The sequence below is a fragment of the Habropoda laboriosa genome, unplaced genomic scaffold, assembly GCF_001263275.1.
Source record: "Habropoda laboriosa isolate 0110345459 unplaced genomic scaffold, ASM126327v1 scaffold2, whole genome shotgun sequence".
NCBI classification, from domain to species: Eukaryota; Metazoa; Arthropoda; class Insecta; order Hymenoptera; family Apidae; genus Habropoda; species Habropoda laboriosa.
The window spans coordinates 2126887-2144079 of NW_017100190.1; the positions used below are offsets into that span (position 1 = coordinate 2126887).

The 17193-nt window shown below is 47.5% G+C and overlaps 1 protein-coding gene across 1 annotated transcript; it reads right to left on the reverse strand.

The window, feature by feature from the left end:
• Positions 1-5698: 5698 nt before the first annotated feature.
• Positions 5699-16014, reverse strand: LOC108580003 (glycine receptor subunit alpha-4-like). The gene is made up of 9 exons (XM_017943652.1): positions 15968-16014; positions 15341-15416; positions 14830-14961; positions 12767-12944; positions 11562-11788; positions 11401-11483; positions 10647-10958; positions 9590-9795; positions 5699-5875 (listed from the first exon to the last, which is right to left on the reverse strand). The coding sequence occupies exons 2-9, from the start codon at positions 15412-15414 to the stop codon at positions 5699-5701; spliced, it is 1389 nt and encodes a 462-aa protein (XP_017799141.1). The 5' UTR covers positions 15415-15416; positions 15968-16014.
• Between the last annotated feature and the right edge of the window lie 1179 nt (positions 16015-17193).

Genomic DNA, 17193 nt, shown 5'->3' on the forward strand with positions numbered 1-17193 from the left:
AAAAAAAAAAAAAAATACGAGACAAGAAAGAGAAAAGAAATATGGAAAAGGTAGTAGGAAATGAAGATTTATCGACAGCGGTCAAGCGCCGGCACGTTGTAACGAGTACACCCGTTAGATGTAACTAGGAAAAGGGGTGAAGACGTTTTTAGCCGATGGTGTTGTCCGTCTTCGGTAGCCTCCACGCCTTACTCAAAAAGTGAAAAATAAATTAAAATTCATATTTAACATGCTGCCAAGTCTCCCTTCATTGTGTCACTCGTGAGTCGTTTCGCCTCTGGTAGACTAACGAGATTCGTTCGATTCGTTCGTTCACCAGCGAACGACTCTCTAATTCGTACCCTTGACGACGTAGCGTGAGAAAGAGTCGATTTTTCTCGAACAAAGATCACTCTTTATTTTCCTAATTTTTTGACAGATTTTTCAGAAGTTTTTCTCGTTCCAAATGGAAACGTTTCTCTGGAGTTTGTTCTACGGGACCGTGAAGAAAAGTGTTCCAATCTTTTTTTAACCTGAAGAAACCCAGATTCCTCGTTGATCCCTCGACGTGAACATTGTCTTTTTGTTTAGAAATCTCTCAGGAGCTTCTTTTACCGAATTTCTTCAACCGAAAGAAGTCCAGCTTACCCGTTGATCCTTCGACACGAAGAATTGTTATTTGGTTCCACAAGCAAACAGTTTTTTTAACCAGAAGAAATCCAGATTCCTCGTTGATCCTTAGACATCAAGAATTCTTATTTCGTTCCAACAGAAAAGAAATCTCTCAGGAGCTTCTTTTACCCAATTTCTTCAACCGAAAGAAACCCAGCTTGCCCGTTGATCCTTCGACATCGAGAATTGTTTCTCTGATTTCGAAAGGAAGCAATTTCCGCGGGGTTTGTATTTTACCCAATTTTACAACCGAAAGAAATTTCCGGCTTCCCTGTCGATCCTTGAACAACGCCGACTGACAACGGCCGATAGCAACGGAGTCGTCGAACTTTCGCCGGGTTCGTGGATAAAATGAAACGTTCCCGAATTCCATAGCGGTGCATCGAAAAGAAAACACGTAGCAACGGAATTAATTGGTGTTTGCGGAAAGCCGACCGCAAGAGTGGGGGGCAGTGCAAGCGCGTTTACGCGGGAAATTGATTCATGTTTGCGCGTACACGGACAGGACGTGCTCGTTAGCCACTCGAAGGCTTAAACGGGGTCCGCCATGGTGTTTGCCGGCCGCAGCGTAAACGTCATTCCGCCGTGGAATTTATGGCTGGATCGTGGACAGTGTTCGCGCCGCTTTTTCCAACCGCGGATCGCGTTTATTTCCAAACTGTTGGTCAAGGGCGCTGATGGGAAGAATTTCCGACGGGAGAACGGGGATGGAATTAACAAGAGCGAGCAGCGGAACAAATGAGACGAAATAAAAAGACACTTACGTATAATTAATTATAGAAGGTTTGGCGGGAAATTTGAAAATCGACGTTGAAGATAGGTAAGAAGAAGAGGGAATAGTTTATTTTTCAAACCGCGTATCAAGGACGTTAATGGGAAGAATTTTCGACGAGAGAACAGTGAGGAGTAAAGGAGAGAAAATAAATGAAGATTTGGCGGGAAGTTTGAAAAGAGAAGAGAAGAAGACGAGGAGAGAGGGTAATTTATTTGAAAAATTCACCTAGATTCGACAAGATGATCTTCACAGGAAGCAATGAAATTTTCGTCGCGATTGCAGCCCATAAATCAGCCGGATCTTTCTTTCGTTCGCTAATTCTGTCGAACAATTCTCGAGCAGACTTTTCATCCTACTATTGAATGGTGCACTCGAATCTGGGTTACCGTGTCGAATAATATTTTTACGGAAAGCAGTCCGAATTTCTCTTGACGCAGCTCTGTCGATAATAGCGCATACTTTCTTACCTCGGCCCAGGAATACGGGTTTAATTGAGAGGCGCTCAACCTACCCCGATTATTTCTGACAAAGAGAGAGGGAGAGAGAGAGAGAGAGAGTAGAATGGAATTCTCTCTTTCTCTCTCTCTCTCACCATGGACAAGAACGATTCAAAGGAGGCCCGCAATTACCGAATCGTTGGACGGAAACGCCAGGCAACGAATCGATTTCCGCAGCCGTGTTATATTTTCGACGTGGACCGGACGCTTTCCGAGTTGTATCCGGAAGTAGAGAATAATTATTTCGCTGTCTCTGGTTGTGTGTCCGCCTCTGTGCCCGCCGGAATCCATTAACGATCGGCGGGCTTCTCGTTAACAAGATTGTCGACAGAAAGTCGATAGTTAATTACGCAAATGAAGGGATCTCGTTAAGGGTCTCGGGGCTAGGCTAGGTATCCTGGATCTCTGCGAGAGTACCTCGATCGAGCTTGTGGAATTCGATAATTGCCCCTGGCTCCGTGGAACCTTATTAACTTTCTTTGAAGAGAAGACGAAGGAGGAAAATTCATAGACGATATTCGCATAATTTCAACTTTAACGTAATAAATTCAATACTACACCCTTCGCAGGTACGTGTACATTATAGAAAAGAAAAATTCACGATGGGAGGAACGCGTGAAAATTTCCATCGCGGTGCGGACCATCGGAAGGGATTAAGGAGTGAAGGACTGAGAAGGAGGGTTAAATAGTTGAAACGTTCACTGGTATAAAGGCTGAAAGCCTGTCCCTGTAAACACAGAGAAAGGGGTGGAGCAGACGAAAGTATCTTCGTCGTCTGTACAAAGGCTCTCTCAGGATAAAATGCCATGATTAAAAACTCTCACCTCTTACACTTGGCCGGAGCTGTTTGTACGCGCACACACTCACACACCTGCGCATAGACAAACGTGCCTTGGTATTGTAGTCGTCCTCGTGGATGGCGTGCGTCGCCCTTTCATAATCCCTCCAACCCTCGCGGCGTTTTTCTCTCTAAATAAAAGCTAGGATGGGTTGAACGAGGAGAAGGGAAAAGAGAGACAGCGGCGGCCGGTGGCTGTTAGATCGGTCCGCAAAGCAGCGTTTTCAAGGAGTGAAACGACCTCAAGTGGCGGCGCGTGCTACGCGAAAACAGATTGCTCCGGGAGAAAGACCGGCGGAAAATTATTATCATTACCGGGCTGAAATTCACCGGACTACCGTGAGAAAGGAGGAGGAGGAGGACCTGCTGGCAACGGCGGGACAAAGAAGTGAAACGAAGAAAGGGGAGAGAAGAGTGATTGTATTGGAGAATTGGGTTGAAGAATGGCGCTAAGTTTAACGAGCGAGTTATAAGTGCCCAGGGATATTTAAATATGAAGAAAGAGCCGGGTACACTCGAACAATTTACCTGCCTCGGGAATTATAACGTTTAACGCCACCCTCGCGCCTTCTCCGGATTCAATTGTCCTACACGCGGGGTGTTTAACAACGAAACTTGCCCGATAGAAGGGTTATTTTAAACCACGAGCAGCCTGATAACCTTCCAGCTATCTGATCGAACGTTAATGCACACGCATCGGTTGTAACTCGTTTCGCTGGGAACAAATTGATCGTTCTCGGTGTGCGGTGTGTGTACACTGGAGAAGAAGCTCGTTCGTTCGAAATGGAGCAGCAGGACGAAACCGCGAGTGACGTTAAAGGAGGGTTTGTGGGAAAAAGAAGGGGTAGCTGGGAAGTGTTAAAAACCTATTAGAAAAGGAGCGTTTCGAGTTCCGCGGGATTATTAAAGCGGGCAGGAAAGCGGAGGGGGGGATTGGTAGGCGTGAGAAGAGTCGACGACGCGTTGTTTTAATTAAGCGGCACCGGAGGAAGAAAGAGAAAAAAAGTGGAACATCTTTTCGTGGCAACGTTCCGCCGCGCGAGTCTCGTCGTCGTTGAAAGCGCAGGAGACCATTCGGCCGCGTCACAATTACGCCACCTTACGTGCGGATTTAATTATTCTCCGCGAGCAGTAGCAGCACCAAGCAGCAGCAACCGGAACCTGGCCGCGTGTTCGTTCCAATTAATTACTGGCTGGTCGTTTACTGGCAGAGATTCTCCTCTGTTGCCCCGGCCAAAAGTGCCGCGATCCAGAGGGGCCGCGGACGCAAGGGGTTAGAGAAAACGGTGTGGCCCTTTGTCTCCTTCTTTCAACGCCGCTTCCTCCTCGATCCACTCCTTGCTCTCCCTCTTTCTCTCTTTCTATCTATCTATCTATTTATGTATCTGCCTCTCTCTTCTCTCCCCTCTGCCTATCTCTATCTCTACCTTTCTATCTATCTATCTGTCTTCCTATCTCTCGATCTACCTGTCTCTCTATCTCCGATACCTCACAGTCCGAGGAGAATCCTTTTCTCATCGGCGATCTTCGCTGTTCCAGTTTATGCATAGTCGATGCTACGATGGTCGTTAACTCAGGGTGCAAGGATGACGTAGCTCGGTTGTTCCTCCATTAATTGGGATTTACTTTCTCGATTTCAGGAACCAGGTACTTAATTTATGTTTGTTTTTTTTTTCTTTCATAAATGTTTGTATTCACGTGAAATATTCTTGAGGATTGTTTTGTCAAGGGGCAGGATGGTAAGTTAAAAATTTCACAGAGAATTTAGCAGGTGTATCCAGGTGTCGTGATGCTGAAACTTGGTCCCAATCCGTCCAACCAGCGGGGAAACACAGGAACGAAGAGATCAGAGAGCCATCATCGGGAAGCAAGGATCTGCTTGAATAAATTCGAATAAAAAAGCTCCGTTGAAAGAATAAATATAAGCTGGTTCGCAAACCGTCTCGTGTCTCTTTCATTCGTTCCCCACCCTCGCCACACACCCGCCTTCTCGTTTGCAGTTTATTTTCCCGACGAAGAAGGGAACGACCGGAGTCGACGGGGCCATCAACCACTCTATTCTACGTATTAATACTTCCTTTTTATTCGTCCTTAAATTCTGCGATCGCACAAAAATGGAGTAAACTGTGTTCTGCGAGCGACGTAAGCACGACCGAAGGTTCCCGCGAGCAGACCTGCGTTTCCCTTTTTCTTTTAACGTCGTCTATCGAAACTTCGGTTATCGCGTGTTATCGATTTTCCATCGTTTCACATCTGCGAAGTACGTAGTATAATATTCCACGGAAGTGACGAAAATTTCGCACAAGTTTTTTCCATTTTTCAAGAAATGCAGGACTGATCGCGGGAATACACTCTCGTGCAAGAATGTCGTCGAGTGTCTCTATTGTAGCAAAACTCGAGAGGAGAGAAGAGTAAGTAACCGGAGAGAACGGGTAAAATAAACGGTCAATCGTGTGATGAACGAACGGAGATTGTTCAGCGTGATACAGAGCCGATCCGTGTCGAAGATCTACCGTCGTGGAGGAGGGTGAGTATAGAATCGTTTCGATTCCGATGTACACCTTCGAGGAACCTTAAACGCGACTTAATCCCTACGATGCTTCTTACAATTACCTCGCCGCCTTCCACGGCACTCTTTTCTTTTTCTTCCATTATTATATAAAAGGCACTGAAAATTCTTCTAGCAGACTTTCTGTCGTAGAAAAACCATCCGGGTTCGTTCGATTCTTTGTTAATTTCTCGATGTAGATCCGCATGTCCTCCGATTAAAATGAAATTTCAAAATTCCCTCGATACAACCATATATCGTACTTCGTTACTCTCTCGATCGTCGAAGCAACTAACAAAGATCGAACGAAAGCCATCGTCTGGAGACCGTCGACGATCCTGCGATCTTCGTTCCCATCTTCGTTCCCTCGCGAGAGGAAGGCAGGCCTCCTACAGGAAGGTGCTCCAGTAGACGACGTTCAGAATGAGGAAGGAGAACGGAAAGAAGAATCTGGACACCTTGTCGATGTAGATCGCGGTCGCTCGACCCTGGCAGCAGGTGTCGTACTGCACGGTGACAGGCCTCACAGGACTTCTGCTTCTCTCCGAGTCGTTCCTCATCGGCGTCTGTCGAGGAAATTACGTTCGACATCAGACTACTACCGATAATGTTCACCGAGAAAACTTAGTCTAGTAAAATTGAAGAAATAAAGTGAATTTCAATCGAAGCAAGTGTCACTTCGACAATCCTTCAAAGGGGAAGCGTCGACGAGTACAATTGCTCCGACGTTTACCTCGCTCGGAGCTCTAATGCCTGTCAATTAGCATGAAATTTTCAGAAGTTAGCAATTGCGCAATCATCGGGGGAGAGTTTGGAGTGTAAAGTGGAGAGAAACTAGCGGTATCCGTGGAACACACCCGATTCATTCGCGAGATACGATAAATTATTAAGTCGGCCGGAGTAGTACGTGCCCCGAATTTCCGTGGAAACCTCGGACCGTGTCCAAACGGTGGGCCTCCGAATGAAACTTAAATTAATCTCGGGTTTCTACGGTTCATGTCTTATTCAAGGCACGCGAGACAATCTTTCCCTCGGCCCTAGAGTGTGCACGCAGCCTAGTAAAACGGCAAATTCACGGTTTCACGCAGATTTTACGACGTATTATTCCTTATATATTTCCAATATCTAATTTCAAACTCGCTACTTTACATTCTACCACTTTTCCCCCCTCTCGAGTAGCGCCGGTATTTTGTAGCCCGCTCGAAAGTACAAATTTCGAGGGATTCGAAAGAGTCGAGGTTGCTGCTGCTGCTGCTGCAGCGATCAGAAAGATTTCCTCGAGGTCCATCCTTCAGACTGGACGGAAGTTTTCAGCAAAGTTCTTCGGGTAAAGAGAGTTTGAAAACTTGCCACTTCGCCCGAGGCGAACTAATTTCGCCCCGAGATGTTTGTTCCGGGTACTTCGCTGGCGAACCGAGTACGCATCTTTTCGCGATTTCGAGGCTGCGCGCCATTTTCACGCACAACCACCGATTACCCTTTCCCCCCATTCTTTCATTCTTTTCTCGTTTCCCTCTGCAAAGTATTCCGCCCTCCTTTGTACCGCCTTAACGACTCTTTTCTCAGTTTAAACTGTTTCGAACGAGGAATTCCGCTTCAATTGTTTTCACTGCAAGCGAGAAGCTGCGCAAGATAAATACATATACAGGGTGTCCCAGTTTTTCTTTTACCAAACTTTGCCGCTACCTTCTGCGGGTGTATGTGAGAAATAAATTTTATGTAAACGTAGGTCGTTTGAAGCTTCGTTAAAAAGTTATAGCGAAGAAAGTGAAATAGTAAAAGAAAATGGCGACGAACTTATGGTTGCTATGACAACAATGACACTGGAAGAAGTGACATTTGACGCTTTGTTAGGAAACACAGCTCGCATAAACAGATTAGACATATCGCTGGTCCTATTTTGTATCACAATAACTGCTCACCCGTTACAGTTCCTTTCCTATTTTCTATTGTTGCCATAACTTTTTAATAAAGCTTCAAACGACCTATGTTTATATAACATTTTTTTCTCACTTATACCTGTAGAAAGTACTGACAAAGTTTTGTAAAAACCAACTGGGACACCCGGTATATAAGTATTGTATTCGAGATCCTTCGTTACTTCACCGGAGAAAGGATACATATTATTTTTCCAGCGATTTAACAATTAGCAAAAAAATCACACTTTGTTCGGCGGAACAATTAGGTCATAGGCTTTTAACGGCGTTCGATAAATCGTATCACATAATAAATTTAAATTCAATTTCACCGAAGCTCTCCCCCTTTCTCATCGTACAACGCGTACCTCTCCACCCACATTTTCATGTTTTCCCTTCCAAAACCACACTTCCTTCCGCCGGCGTTCCATGCCGCGCGATAATTAACGTTTAATTTTACGAAACTGGATGAAATTAACGGTCGGGACGGGATTCTCTGTGAGGAACGCAGTCGCGAAGCCTTCGAAATTCGATTTGGTCGCATGGAAAACGGTTCAAAGGGAAAATCGACGCGATCTCTCGAATCATCTGTTTGCGTTTTTTCGCTTTCCCGGAGCAGAGAGCGAAACGTGTACACGCGCGGAAACATGAAGAATTTAAAGGCGTTCCATGGTAAATCCACGCTACGAGGGATCCGTTAATTAGACACCGGCCTGTGTCATTCTCAAATAGACGTTTTGATATCGGTACATTAATAATTAAGCACGCTCGCGAGATACGTTTGCTCTGTTTCTCGACGTTTCGACAAAGTGTGGATAACGTTATTTTTATTCTCTTTTTATCCCTCTCGCGTGTTGATCGATACGTGCGAAGATGTATCGGTGAAATATAGTTGAATTTTTCAAAATTACCACAAGCTTCGAGTATTTCTTCCCCTCGCTCGTATTATCTTCTGTTCCTTAATTTAATGAGTCTTTGTACGGTATTACGAAGTCGCCAGATTTCCGCGGAACCGTCGCGTTAATTAAAGTCGTGGTACTTTCGAGCTACTGAAGTTGAAGTTCTAAGTGTGTCAGGTGTTGCCAAAGTGTCACAGGTACACCGAGTGTTCCTACATTTTTACCTGGCGCGCTCGCTACGTTTCATTCGACGTTTCTTTTTTCTTTTTTTTCCATTTCGCATTAAAATGGCTGACCTCTGAAAACCGTCGAACAAAGGCCAGAAAGCAACCACATTTCCTCCCACCTGGTTTCTTTTTTCTTTCTTCCCTCTCATTCATCTACGATACCTTTTTTTCCCCTCTATATTTATTTTACCGTGCTTCTCGCATTGTAGTTTCAGCGGGAATTCGGCTGCGGTTGCATCAATTTTTTCCCTATTCGCGCAACCGGAAACCGGCTGCCGTTTACTATTGCCACGCGTTATTCAGGAATGCTTAACCCTACTAATTGTAAGTTCGGGATGCATAATTCCCCGGGTGAATGCGAAACGAGATCGCGCCGCGGCCACAGCCATTCCATGAATTATGCTCGCTGCCTGCGAAAACGGGCCACCACCCCCCTCCCATCGCCTCTGTGCACCAGCTTTTCCGCGAAAATTTCTCTTCCTTCTCGGCCAAGAACGGCACACGAAACCGCGACTTTTCTCGCTCGACCGTGGTAATTAACGCCGGCCGCGAATTTGTCGCCGACGGTGGAAGTGTCAATATTTTCGGTGCTTTCTATTTGGATGCGGGTATTTTAATTTCTGGCCGGCGAATAAACGCCAGACCCGAACAAACTATACTTTTTACTTGTTTCGATTTCTGCTTACCTTCTACCTCGGAATCTTTTCGATTAAAACTTCTCTCCTACATTTCTATTTCCGTGGTTTCTTATTCAATTTCACTTGTGTCTTGTCAAGTTCACCGCAGAGTGTACACTCACGTGACCACTGTGCACGTGAAAAAAATCTAAGCCTAACGATCTATGCGAATCTGCAGTGAACGTTACACGTTCGTTGTCGATGTCGAAGCATTGTCGACACAGAACGACTTGCCCCGTGTGCCATCGTTGACTATGCGTCGACAGCGCCACCAATGAAGATTAAAACTTTCGCTGACGGCGTCGAAGCATTGTCGACACAGAGTGACTTGCCATGTGTGCCACCGTCGACACTGTGTCGACACAGTGTCGACAGTGCCATCGTGAAGATTAAGACTTTTACTGCCGACGTCGAAGCACTGTCGACACAGAGCGGCCCTCACCGTGTGCCACCGTCGACACTGTGTCGACAGCGCTACCACGAAGAACAGCGTGAAAAATCACGCGTCTGGCTGAGAGTACGATTTTCAACGAAGGTGTTAAACGAAAATATCGCGCGTACTTTGAATTCGTCGATGGCCTCCCTGAGATCCTCGTCCGAGTATCCCTTCATCGCCTTGGTGGCCACCGGTCCCATGTAGTTGTTCACCACGGCGAACTCCATCAGCGAGAGGAAGACGAACACGCTGCACGAGGACATCCAGACGTCGATGGCCTTTACGTACGAGACTGGCGGCAGTGATTGCTGGGACTGCGTGTTCTGAGTAGCTGGAAGCAAACATCGGAACGTTTCTCGGTCACTAGCTGTCCGAACTCCTGTTAGTTTCTTCGATTTCGTAGGCGAAACTCGTTCCCCAGCTCCCTACGCTAATATTGAAACGCCAACAGCATCGGCTCTATCTTTGCGCAGAACTACCTGGCGTTGCGTCACACCGCCATACACCGCAACGCTGTTTGCTCTTCTGTTAGCTGCTCGCCGGTCCTCTCTAATTCGTTGAAATAGAATTTTCATGTACAGGGAACACAGGTTGGCGTTTAACGCCATCAAAATCTAGTCTTTCAGCTTTAAAAGCGTCCATAACCATCCTGAAAATCCATCTTACGCCCCCTTTCAACAGAGCCAGCAGCGGCGGAGCTGTTTCACAAACTTCTTCCTCTCGCACGTCCCCTTTCAAAGCGTAAACCAAGCAGCCCGGGCTGGCTATGTATCGTCAACTCCAAACTCGCAATTTAAGAACACCTCGTTATCCCGGGCGTCGCGTTCAAAAACGAACGCGTTCCAAATCCCCCTCCCGCCTCCACCCTTTTCCTCTCTCCCTCTCTCTCTCTCTCTCTCTCTCTGTCGCTGTGTCGACACATTTCGACCACGAAACAGCCCACCCCCTCGGCTGAAAAGCTGCGCCGCGCGTGCCGCCTCGAACTTCAAACCTCGATTATAAGAGACACGCCTCGTTATCTCCGACTTGTAATCTGTCGCGGCGTGAAAGAAGCGGAGAGAGGAAAGACTGTTTGGAAAATCAGCGAGCAGACTAGAGTGGTCTCTCGTACCGAGAGAAGTATCGATGGAGAATTGCGGAGGAAGACTTTGGAAAATAGAGTGTGAAGCGCGACAAGCTTACCAAGGGTGAGCAGCGACGTCACTCCCAGGGTGACCCGAGCAGGGATCGCCTCCGGTTTGATCCAGAACGCGATCCAGGACATGACCACGATCAACGCGGACGGTATGTACGTGTGGAAGAGATGATAGCCTAACCGGCGGCGAAGATTGAACACGATCTGTATGCACGTGAAGTTCCCTGTCGAGTACTCGATCGTGCAGTCGGTCGTGTAATTGTTCGAGATGTCCAGCTGTGGCAGCTCGATCTCCGGATTCACCACCAGCGGATCCGTCATGTTCCAGATGAACACCAAGTCCTGGGTGGTGTGTGACACTGAAAGTGTCGCAGGTTTTCGCGTGTCAGTATGGATCGATCTCTCGAGATCGAGATTAGCAAGTGGTTAGCGTTGCAGTCGAAGGATAATTACGGTTCTATCTGATCTTTTTGGTTCAATTTGTAAGCCTAAGGAAGAAGGATTTCTAGAGTTCTAAAATAGTGTAGGATCCGAGGAAGAATTTTAGGGACCGAGCGAAAATCGGAACAGAGGCATAGAGGTTTCGATTTCACAATGTAGAAAGTTTCATTCTTTCGCGTTCCGCATCTCGTTTTATCAGCGAAAGCCTTGCAATTGATACAAACAGACGTTAGGAATCCGTAGAGAGTAGAAGCACGAACACAAATCTAGGTATCTCGAGCCTCTGTTAAATCCGTCTTGAATTAATTCTCGAGAGGTGGATCTCGCGAGGGATTTATGGAAATTGGATGCATTACGTACGACTTTCGATCATCATTGAGCAAATTTGAGTGTCGTGCGGGTAGGACTCGAACTTCATCGCGCAGGATAGGACGAGCGTCAATCTGAAAGGAAGAACGAATCTCCGACGAGTCGAAATAGCGAACGATAATTGCGACAGGTGGATTTATAATTGATCTTACTTCGACATATAGAGCAGGGTTTTATCGTGATACAACCAGAGATAGTGATTCGGTATCGACATCTCGTGGAAGGTGACTTTTTTCGCGTTCTTGAAGAAGCAGTCAGGCCTCCAGATATTGTGCAGCCAGTCTACGTCCAATATTCTGTACTCCTCGGACATGTTCTCCGGAAGTCGGAGCCTAGAGTCCCGCCAACTTTGCGCCAGAAATATGTCCGCAACGTACGTCTGAAAGTAAAGCCAATCAGATCAATTCGTTCCTAAAAATCACACGTAGAAACTTGAGAAACGTTCGTCGTTTCTTCATTTTAATCCACAAATTCCACCCTCCATTGCTTCGTTTCAACGCTAGAACGATCCTTCGGGTCAAAAGTGACCCATTAGCAATTTTCGTTTGCAACTTTCCTATTTTATTTCTATTCACATCGATACGAATCGAAGTTTTCAATCGCGTTCTAATTATTGGGTCGTTCGGAGAGTTCAAGAAATGTAAGAAAAATTGAAAGCGACGCATCTCCGTTTCTAATCGAGATCGCGACAAAAACCAAAAGGTGTTTTACTCGTTGTTCGAAGATACATCCAACGTACCCATAAAGTTGCTCCCAAAGCGAATTATATATTCCATAGAGCGTTAGCACGGAAATTTCAACACCCACGCTTCACTGCGAAAAGTATAATTCGACTTGCATCCACCTCCGTTCACCTTACGGATTGTTTCAGTAGTGCGTTGGTTTTCCCTTCGACTGTCGGGATAAGCACCGTTTAACTTTTATCGCTGTGTCAATTAGAAACAGAGCTACGAACATTCAGAAATTCACTTTTAAACGCTCGCCAACGGGTCACTTTTGACCCGTCCCGTCTTTCCGCCGTTGACGTCCCGACGCTTCTCAGATTTCAGCCGATTTTGTAAGCGTCGACTAAAACTAGCAGCCAGCAGCCATACAGGCAGCTGGCCTAATTTGCGTTTGCGTTAGCGGGAAAAACGGCACGGCCGCAACGTTTCGAAAGGTGTGAAACGTCACTGGCAGGCGAGCGTGTCTCTTCAGCCCCCCCTCGGCCCCCACTCTGTCACCCTGTGTCACCCGGTTTTCCCCTCTGTCCGAGGGTGGTACAGTGTGGCGCAAGCAGGCTTCCTCCGGGTCTGGGTTAGGTCTTAATTAAACGAAAGCACGGAGCGCGTATAGCTCTAAGCGGAGAGAAAATTACCATGGATTCCTCGTTTATGGAGTCCAGGCTGAGCACCGTCACGTGGAAGTAGACGATGGTAGGCTGGCCCAGGAACTTTGGTGCCCTGTGCTTGTCGTATTGCTTCGGGTTCAACGGGAGGATGTCCCTGAGCGACAACGAGGCCTCTTTCCTCCCGTACTCCTCGAGGTCCGACTCCCTGGAAGAAAGCAGAAGCGAGGAGAAGCGAGGCTGACGATGGAATCGTGCTTCGGGGTTATTCAGATCGTCGTTACGGCGTGCGTTCACGTAGGGCCGAGTTTACTTCCCTTTCTCGCTGATTCCTTCGACTACGGTGTCTCAGACCTTGTCTGGCGACGCGTCACAGAGTTTCTTTCTTTCTTGCCCGATTCGAGGGATGAAGTGTCGTGAAGATGGAATGGGAATGCATATCTTGTTCTGTTTGTGCTTACCTTTGTCCGACGATACACCCTGCGATTCTTTCCTTTTCTTTCGGCTCAAATGCGTTCGATCGCCGACAAAGCGTCGCGAATAGGGTGGCGTACTTAGGAAACTCAAAACCGTCCTATCGTTTCCTCTGTTTGGCTCTCACGCTGCCGTAAGGGCGATTCATACGAGCTACTTGCGCATTTATAGAATATGCTAATTCGAGGAATGCACCGGCGCAGGACGCGACCGTCTTCCTCCCGGAAACGACCTCGAGCTTTTCGGCGCCGCTCCTCTCTTACACTCCTTCACGTTCAAACTTTTGCCTGCATTATTTTCGACGGCACGTATTAGCTACTTGTTTATGTATAGAATATGGTAATCGAGGGGAAAAGTGCACGACGCTTTCCGCGTATCTTAGGACCGATCACCTTTCCCGCTGTTTTATTAAATCCTATCAACGGTTCTCCTACTCGCTCGTAAAATTATTCCATCGACCGCGAAAGAGAGACAAACTGATTTGCAAAATTTCGTACCGTCGTCTTTCGTCACAGTCGGCGATTAATTAGTTCTCCCGCGAGGATCCGCGATATTTCCGACACGTGGAAGAACGGAGCGAAAAGGAGAGCAGCTCGCGAAGGAAGGCCGCGAACGGTGGTGTGCGAGTGGGACTTTGAAATATTGCCGCGATTCCGATGAAACAGCAATATCGCAGAAGCCATAATAGGTCTTCGTGCTTGGCACACCTTTAAGTCCGGCCGTGGTACGTACATGTGTTCCTTACATGCGGACATTTTAATATGCTAACCTACGACCTCCGGATCCGGTTTCCCCGAGAATTTCCACTTTCCTTCGCCGCAATCATCTCTCCTCGAACCTATCCACGTTCTGATTTACAACCGGCTCGATTTTAACCGAACGTCTCCTCGCCGAATTCGACGCTCTCTGCCGCCTTTCCTTCTACTCCGACCGTGAGATTTCTGATTTACGGACCCGTGGCTGATTTATCGACGGGCGTGGAATGTTGGAAAGTCCGATATTTTTCGTCGCTTTCTCTGACCTTCTCTTACGTCTACGTTTAATTTATCTATCTCGAATGATTCGTCGTGAGATAATATAGGAAGGAGCTGGCAGTTGGCATAAACGTTCGATGTAAGAAAGACGTGGACGGACGGGTGTATCGGGTGATTATTAAGTTGATAAGCCGCGATAAGAGACGGTTCGCGCGATCGACGTCCGTTTATCCAGCCACACCGCTCAAGTGGACTGGTGTCAAACGAGTCGTGGCGCCTTATAGCGCCGTGAAACCTGCCAAGCCGATAATCCACGGCAAGACTTTCAGGAATTTCCTTCGAATTTCTCCGACGATACGACGTCGATCGCGGGACGACGCGGAGAAATCCGTCCGTTTCAACGATAACTGTTTACCGAGCAAACATTCCGCGCGACGAATTTTACACGGAACACGCCTATGAAACAACACCGTAGGGGAAATGTTGGCGAGTTTTGTTTTTACTTGATTTCTATTGGTAAAGCAGAAAAGTGGAAAAGCGAGAGAAGAAGCGGTGATTAGATTAAGAGAGAGGTAGAAATTGTGTGTGAAAAAGAAAGATAGAGAGATCTGTTTGATGATGTCGATCATTTTGGGGATGCGTTACCTTTCGATCTTCGGGAAAAACCGGTACCCGCGCTTTCTCGCCGAAAGTCGAAACGTACTGGACGATAGGCTATCGACTTTAATATGCCAGCCTTCGACCTCCGTGGAAAGTACCGGTTCGCATATTTCCTCGCTGAAACTCGACACAGTCGCGGGTGATGCTGGGGTAGCTTGTATCGTCGCCATTCTTTGCAACGAGAACGAATTCTCCGATTTTTATAGAATACCAAAGAGTGTCATTCGAGCCTTTCTGGCTTTTCCGTTAGAAATGATCGAGATATCGGAGGGAAAGGACGTTAGGTCCGTTCTTCTTGCAAGTAGGCGACGATATCGTCCACGAGATCGCGATTAATTCGGCGATCGAAAGAGGGAAGGGAGACAGAAACACGACGAGACAGAAGGTTCGAGAGATTTCCGTATAGAAAATCTCTCCAGCCACATGATCGAGATGTAATCTCGAGTGTTCCGTTCCGATCGCGCCAGTTAGCTTCGAAACATGTTCGCCTACTCACGGAAAGTGTAGGGCCGCCATGTCAAAGAGCGTGTACAGGTAGCAGCATAGGATCACCAGAGAGTGCCTCGTCATTCCTGGAAAACAGACGTTCGATCGAGAACGATGTCAGAGCGAAGGATAGAGGGGGAGAGATATAGAAGAAGGACGCGAGTTGTAAAAGCAAAGCGTGGTGCGGTCAATGTCGGAAGAACGTAATTTCCGAGCGAAAAAATTCGCCAGAGCGGAACGAACGGCCCGACGAAACGGCAAGTTTCGCGAGAATCTCTCTCATGGTTTCGAATCCCCCGTGTGCACGGTGGTTTTATCCACGCTTCTACCCGACGAGAATTTAGGTCGAGCTTTCGCGCTTCTTCCTAGACCTTGCTTAAACCACGCTTGGTTACTTTTCTCCCTTTTCTAAAATCTAGAAACGTGTCGGCGCTAGATTGCATCGGCCACGATTTCGACAAATAAACGGCGAATTTCCTGGAAAATCTGTCGGTTACAAGTTCGTCGACGAGATCGCAGGTAAACGTTCTGACTATCCCAGAGAAAGGTCCTCGTAGGAAGGACATTCTCGAGGGAGCACGAACCGAAGGTACGCCAGAGCGAATGGCGATATCAACGAAGGGTACTGCAGACTCACCGATCAGCTGCACATTCTACCGTGGCGATCCTCTTTGTCCAATCGAGCAGTCTCGCGCACTCTGACACCCCCGCCGTCGGACCAGGCCGGTGTCCCTTATCACGGTAGCACAGCCAGCTTATCGGCCCACCAGCCACATCCGCCGGAAGGTCCCTCGAATATCCATCAAAGTTGATAGCTCGAGCTCACCTCGATCTGCGACGGTCACTTGGATCACCGAATGATCATCGGTGTTCACCTACCACCGATCCAATTCCTATTCCACCTGCTCTATCTATATCTCCCTCTATCTCCTATATATATATATACGTACACCTGTACATATAACGCGTGTGTATCCGGTATATATATATCTGGTACGCGTGTTGAACGAGGTTCTGGATAGAGTCGTACACCAGATGCTATACAGAACGAGATATCACACTTGCAATTTCACCGGATGGCAATTTCGAGCCACGATTCGTCCGAGGAAACCCCAGCAAGGATCGGGGACACGACGCGGCTCTTATCGGCGAAGGGTTGATTCGCCACTCGGCCACTGGCCACTGGCGGGGCTTGCTGGTTCTGTAAACCACCCTGTCGGTCGCTGCCTCTAAGCCAATTTGCCTATCGACTAACTGATTAAGCCCTACTCTCTTTCATCGTGGTGGACGTGGACGCTCTACTGGACCTACCTACCTTACTAGACACACTATCCCTCTCTCTCTCTCTCTCTATCTGTACACACGTGTGAGCCTGGCACTGGTGTGTACACGTACGTGTGTACGAGAGAGAGGTATATTCGCACATGGTTGAATTTTACTTGCACGTGTGTGTATGCTTTAAGAGGAGTGAACTGTGTGAACGTGTTCCGGCACGAGATACGATTATAGGCCGGGGTAGCAGGACGGTGGTGTGTGGTGGTTGATCTGCGTGCGTTTTCGTGCGCAGCACCGAGCCGCGTTTCAACCCTTTTTTTTCGGGGTTCAACTGGGGAGTTCCTTTTTTCAATGCACACCCCCTGCTTTCGTTTCTAGCTGCCGGTAATTACGTAACGAGCGTAATGCCAGCGAGCTGGTGTGGGTGATTCGCGATCGTAGGCAACGGGGACGCGGCTTTTTCTCTTTCCTGCGAATGTTTTCTTTTTGGCCGATGCAGCGATATGCAACCCCGTGTGCAATCTCTGTCGTAACGGTGTGACGTAACGGTGAATTAAACGACGCGTGTACGCGTGTGCGAAGGTGGGG